Raw genomic sequence first — 6,910 nt, forward strand, 5'->3', positions numbered from 1 at the left:
CCCATATGCATAGAACACTAATATATTCACTCTTGATTAGTAATCTATTGCATACGCCTTTATTTGTAGCTCATCTAGAGGCAATTAAAATTGATTGTGAAATTGATTTTGATTTCAATAATGTCATGAATAAACAAGAAAAACTTAAGTGTATTCTTCAACGTGAATTGATTCTCACTTTTCAATTGATCGCACATCTAGAGACAACAAGGGTTAGGGTAGTGCTATTTTAGAAACCGAGATGGCTTCAAATTCAAATAGATTCCAGTTTGGGTATTTTATTCTTACATAAAATTCATGTAGAACCCGTATCAGACTAGTAAGTCTATCTCTATAAAATAGACGCATTAACAATTTAGATCCCCAGATTACTGTGAAGGTCATAGAACCTCCCAAAATCAAGGCGCTGTACCTTGACAAAGATTACCGCTTGAATTGGTGTATTATTACATACAGGATATGTATAGCAAGTCTTGACTTTGGAGTATCTTTATGTTTGAACTAGCCTCATTTTAGAAATATAATAGGGAATCTTTCACCTAAAGATAGATTAGAGGTGTAAAACGGCCGGGCCAGCACACTACAGCCTGTGGGCGGCTGTGCTGTGTCGGCCTGCAGACCATTTCAGGCATTCCACTTTTTCCTGCTATAATTTCGGGGTCAGCCCGATATGATTCACAGCCCAAGTTCTTGCGGATCCAAGCCGTGTCGTGCCGCCAGTTGAATTGGTTCATGGGCCAAGCCTGGCTATGGACCGGACCAAAGCTATTATTCTAAAAAATTAAAAAAAAAAACTTAAATTTTAATTTTATATGAATTTTGATGTATACAATTATTTATATATACAATAATTAAATAAATTAGTATAATAAAATTAAAAACAATTGTTTATTTTATTAATATATTATATAATTATATAATATATAATATATTATATAAAATATATAAATAATATATATGGGTCGTGCCAGGCAGGGCTATGGGTGGAATGGCCTGCTCGATCGTGCCATGTTGGTCCGGCCCATGGACCTAAAACCCTAGGCCCAACACGATCCATATAATCGTACTGGACCTGCCATGGTCCACGGACCGTCATGCCAAGCTGTGCCAAGCCTGTCCAAATTTGTGCCAGGCTACAAGCAGCACAGTCCAATTTACACGTCTACTAAAGATTGCTCGCATAAATATTGAAGAAAATAAATAAAAAGAAAAATCATGGATATAACTATACCCACTTGCTTTATATTTCATAAACAAATACAGTAAATTGAATCTAGATTTTATGATCATGAGGCATATTACCAAAAAATAAAAAAAATAAGACCAATGCCTTATATCGTTATGAATCCTTAGACTTAAGCTGTCCTTTCATTACATAATTAACAGAATTCATAAACTGGTCCCCAGAGGCCTAGACTACGGTGAACCAAAGTCTTTACTATTGAATGTGGATGATGGGATTGAATTGCCACGATTCTCAAAGTTGTATTGAGGGGGTCTTTTTAGAGAGAGATTTAGAGATTTTGGAAAACTATTACAAAAAATAGTGCTCTAGCCTCAAAAATGCTCTTCAGTCACAGTTTGGAAAGAGTACAAATGCAAATATGTACAGCATAAATACATATAAAATAATATAAAATATAAGACTTTACATTCTATATATTTGCATTTGTACTGTTTCTAAACTCAGCCTAAAAAATATAAATATATACAAAATAATGCAAAATATAAAGTTTTACACTTTATATATTTATATTTGTACTCCCAAACTGAACTCAGTTTAGAAGAGTACAAATATAAATATGTACATTGTAAATACATAATATAAGATTTTACACTACAAATTTGTATTTATACTCCTTCCAAACTAAGCCTAAGGACCAATACATTTGGTGTAGTGGATTGGATGACCATTCCTGTTTTATTTATTTATTTTTGATTCCAAACTTTATAGGTAGAACCATTCCTGTTTTATCTAACCGAATGGATTATATAACTGCCAGTCTAGACCATTTTATTTGAATTAGTTGACCATGTCATATGGAATTTTCATAATTGATTTGAGTCACTGAAATCAAAGCTATTTAATTTTGTGTATGGTAGAAACCAGAGGGGGCTTCTTTTGTTCCTTTAGGCTCAATATTGAGCCCAAATATAAAGAGAGGCAAACATGTGGAGCCCTTTCTGCTGGTCTACCAAGCCCATACCCAATTGATAATAATATAATAACGCTATGATGAAATCGACTTTAGCATGGAAACTTTTAATCATAATTAACTACTCCATTACAAATTTACGACTTAAGGAAGATCACGTGTCACCTGCATCTACTACCAATAATTAAAAAAAAAAAAAAGTCTGTTTGAAAAAGAAGCTTGAGATAAAAGCGTGTTATAAATCTGGGCATTTAATTGAGCTAAACTGGGTTCTGGGTTTGGGAGAGGGGCAAGGGGGAAGCTGAGGAATGGGGTACCACCTGCTCCCAAGTGAATGTGATGTTTCTGACAGTGTGAGAGCGCGCTGGGCCTCACTCACCTAAAAGAAACAAGGGCATATTGCATTCTTCATTTCTCTCCAGCTCAAAAATCAGTGACCTTTGTGGCGTAACAGTGTCTCCCCCACAATGTGTATATTTGGACCGCTGGATTTCGGTGGCTTTTCCTCTAAATTTAGCGGATCCGCTTTGCCAAAAGCTGAACTCGTAACTAAATAAGTAAATATCAAGACTCTCTCTTTAATCTCTGGCTGGCAGCCTCATCACACAGCCATCATTTGTAGTCTTGTAGAAGAGGGACAACGTAGACGCAACTCCAATACTCCATAGTCCATACATAATATATCTAGTATCTGGTATTAATCCCTATTGTTTCACTAAAACACCCTTGTTTTTTATACCTAAATTACAGAATACCACCTCCGCCTATACTAACATAAGTACATAGGGAAGAACAAAAACAAATCTCATTTTCATTAGACTCGATGCATGTAGATGTATTACCTCCAGACTTCCAGTTAATAGTAATGAATGGCAACCTTGACTTTTGTGGCGCTCCATCTCCATCCACAGAAATCGTAATCCCTCTTATTCCGATCATAACTCTCTGATAATATAGTAATAAGATCGTGAGATTAAAGAAAGACGATTCGTTATTCAGAGGATTAACAGTAACAGATCGTGTACAACGACTGGTTGTGTCGTTACTTGAAATGATTCTGCGTGTCCAGATTGTACTTTGACTCGGCTAGTCAATTCGTAATTCTGTCGATTTCACGCCCAACCAACGGCTTTATCGTACTTCTTTTCCCATTTTCTCAATGATATATATGGTTAAAAATGAACAATTATTTTACATATGGTAGGATTATTGAAGAGGCCCACACCTACGATTCTAATCCATCTTCAACCGCTACTTACATTATTATAGAAGATTCCATGAGAATGGCTTTCGTATGCCAGATCTACGGTCCGAAGTAAGACCCTCCGACATTTGGTAGATACATCCCCAGATACAAGTAAATAAAAGTTCGGAATCAGATCCAACACTTATGGCTGTGGGTGAGCTATCTAGGGTTTAATCACCGAAGGTCCTAGCTAGAGATCAAGGAAAGGAAGCCAACGGAGATAGGACCGTCTCAACCGCTGTTTGTAGTACACGTGTATTTTCATACTTAAATGCTCCACGCAGAACAAAATAGAAAATAATCTCGGGAGATTTTGACCGAGCATAGATAGGAGAGAGAAATTAAACACCAATCATTTATCATTTAACTTGTAAAATTTCAATGGACATAACAACAGGTTTGGAATTTAGATTCCCATAATATAATTTTAATTGTTAATATAGAATTTTGATTTCCCTCGAGACGTACAATGTTCCGAGAAATTGTGGGGCAAAATTTCTCGTATCCATTGCATTGACAGAGACAACTGTAGCTGTTCTCCGACATCTCAAAAAGAAAAAGGAGGAAAGTATTAGACAGAGAGCGAAGGACGATATAAATTCTTCACTTTCGACTTTCCTTCACGGAGAGCACCCTTGGAGAGAGAGAGGGAGATGAATCTGATGATGATGATGATAAAAGGGTGTTAGAGAGGGAATAGAGTGAGAGAGGAAAGATAGGTTCGACGCTTGAGTTTCTTTTTGAGAAGAGAAGATTGAAGTGTCTCTCTATAGCCAATGACTGATCTTGTCTTCTTTCGTCAAAGCTTCTGAACCGGATAACTGTAAGTAACAGAATCTATATATGGACGAGTTTGATCTTGAGGATCCATTAACGAGCTTGGAAGAACACCAGGCCGATACCATTCCGGCGCTTTTTGCTGCAGAATCAGATCATATGCCTTGTGAAAACTACTTCCGGAGCTTCAAAACCAGAGATTTTGATATCTCGGTCCGACGAGAGATTATTTCTTTGATCCTACAGGTAGGAAACGCTAAAGAAGAGACATTTTTCTTGTTATTCACTCTGTGAAATCGGATATTTCTCTTCTTTTCTTTCAGGCTCAATTCTCCAGTAACTTTGATCCGTTCATAACATATCTCGCTATCAATTATCTCGATCGATTCATCTCCGGACAAGGAATGCCGGTAAGTAAAAGATAAGTTCGTCAAGTTTCTAGTGTATCTTATCTTTCTCCTTCTTCTGTTATTTATGCTGTGGTCACTCATAAAGCATTTTCACTCGTCATCGATTCGATCCACTGAAGATCTAAGCGATCTTGATGTTGCAGAAAGGAAAGCCGTGGATCCTGAGGCTTGTCGCAATGTCTTGCCTTTCCCTTGCAGCGAAAATGAAGAAAACAGAGTTCTCCCTGACTGATTTCCAGGTAAAAGAATACACTTTTTTTCTTATTTCCTTCTTTCTATCTTTGTCCTATTCGTCGTTCTATTCCGTTCATTAATCGAATCAAACTCTATACATTTACTAAATGCTATCAGTATTAAAAGAAGTCACCGGTTTGTGAAACAGAGGGAAGAAGGATTCATCTTCGACACGCAAACAATACAGCGAATGGAGCTCCTGATACTCGGAGCTCTCAAGTGGAGAATGCGCTCGATAACGCCCTTCTCCTTTATTTGTTACTTCCTTTCTCTATTCAAAATCAAAGAACCGCCTCTGATACATGATCTGAAAACTAGAGCAACAGAGATTATCTTTAAAGCTCAAAACGGTAAATCAAAATAACGTTATTGCATATAGAAATATTTCTTTCGTAATTGTACGTCGGAGTAATTCTCAATTGGATCATTACAATCTCTCCTGTTGCCTATACAGAGATCAAACTTTTAGAGTTCAAGCCATCGATAGTTGCAGCAGCGGCAGTTCTCTCTGCTTCCCACGAGTTCTTTCCCTTGCAATTCCCTTGCTTTAAAAAAGAGATTTCCTCTTGTGTATACGTAAATAAAGTAAGCACTTTCCCATTTTATTCTTCTCCTTAAAAAAAAGGACAAATGAGATGTGTTCTTTATAACTCCTCTTAAAATCCATTTTGTTATTTTCCCTTGGTTACAGGAGAACCTGTTCGATTGTTGCAGAATGATGCAAGACATAGTGATTGATGGCTACGAGTCGGTATTTGATATGGTTTCGAGCTCGGACACGCCAGTCAACGTGCTTGACCAATACTACTCGAGCTCGGAAAGCGAGAAGACCGGCTCCTCCATCTCCATCGCCACTCCTACCATAAAAACAGCGGAGAGAGACATCAAGCGGCGGAAGTTGAGCGATTTCTGCAACGATAATGCATTCCAGCTTTCACAGATACAGCAGTGCTGAATTCCTGATAAATAATCTGGTACAATAGCATAACTCATCCAGGGAACGACATCAGCAGCACCATGGATTGAAAAGAAAAGAAAACAGTCTATGAGAGTGTGTGATACTCTCCCGAAACCAAATCACTGCTGCCCCATGAAACGAGGACGAACGGAATTGAGACACCAGCGACGGAAATAGAGATGGCCCCCATACGAATAGTCGAAAATTATGAAAATGTTTTCAATTTTGTGTTTGTTTTAAAACTTAAAGGGAAAGGCAGGGACATGTTTGCAGCGACCATTGCCAGGCTTCCGGAGGTGGGGAAGAAGAAAAAGAGGGAAGGCATCTCATTTTTCGTTCATTTCAACTTGTGTGTGTTTGGATTTTAAGGATTCCCACCTCAATAGGTTTATTTAGTACCTATTTAATTCTTTTTTAAATTTCAAATGTATTGGATCCAAAGTGCCGCTAGATGCGTCATAAAAATATAAAATGCCCTTATTGAAACTAGAAAAAGATTATCAGACATTAGACTATGTTTGGTTTGAAAGAAAAGGTAAAGAAAAAAAAAGGGAAAGATAGAAAACCTATATAAGGTTTTTCTATCTTTATCTTCCTTTCCCTACTTTTTCCTTCAAACGGAACACAGGTTAGTTCCTCCATCCATTGCTACACTATATGATGCGATTCCTTTCTTTTGGCCCAATTGTCAAATGTAAATTAGAGTTATGTTTAATCAGTGTGTTCACCTAATGTTATTCTATATCTCTAATTTTATTCTGGATGGAGGATGGTTATTTTAAATTTTATTAATTAAGTAAGAAAGTTACAGGGTATTAACCGTATCATGTAACCCACCTTACGGGGTGCATACAATCTCACCATCTTTACCAAACCCAAAAAGTAAAATAATAAAGGAAAACAATATATTCAGAAACAAAGATCAAAGGGAACAAATTACCCTATTCATTAAACAGGAAGTCTTTGGTCGTCCTCTAGAAGCAAGGTCAAAAGGGGTTGGAGGATTTTTAGATAGGGTTTTGTGGACAACATGAAGATATCTAAAGTATGGCTCAATCTGGAAAGAGTAAATGTAAATATGTACGTGTTGATGGGGCTCAATCCCGCTTTGATTTTTTACCGGAAGACA

The 6,910-nt window shown here is 37.1% G+C and overlaps 1 protein-coding gene across 1 annotated transcript; it reads left to right on the plus strand.

Moving 5' to 3' along the window:
• Nucleotides 1-3,866: 3,866 nt before the first annotated feature.
• CYCD6;1 (Cyclin D6;1) lies at nucleotides 3,867-5,900 on the plus strand. The gene is made up of 6 exons (XM_088947423.1): nucleotides 3,867-4,425; nucleotides 4,503-4,589; nucleotides 4,733-4,828; nucleotides 4,972-5,173; nucleotides 5,278-5,408; nucleotides 5,515-5,900. Exons 1-6 carry the CDS (start codon nucleotides 4,246-4,248, stop codon nucleotides 5,776-5,778), a joined length of 960 nt encoding a protein of 319 aa, XP_088803549.1. The 5' UTR covers nucleotides 3,867-4,245; the 3' UTR covers nucleotides 5,779-5,900.
• Nucleotides 5,901-6,910: the final 1,010 nt, after the last annotated feature.

The sequence above is a fragment of the Nelumbo lutea genome, chromosome 1 (genome assembly GCF_056320005.1).
Source record: "Nelumbo lutea isolate HS-2025 chromosome 1, American lotus-T2T, whole genome shotgun sequence".
Taxonomy (NCBI): Eukaryota; Viridiplantae; Streptophyta; class Magnoliopsida; order Proteales; family Nelumbonaceae; genus Nelumbo; species Nelumbo lutea.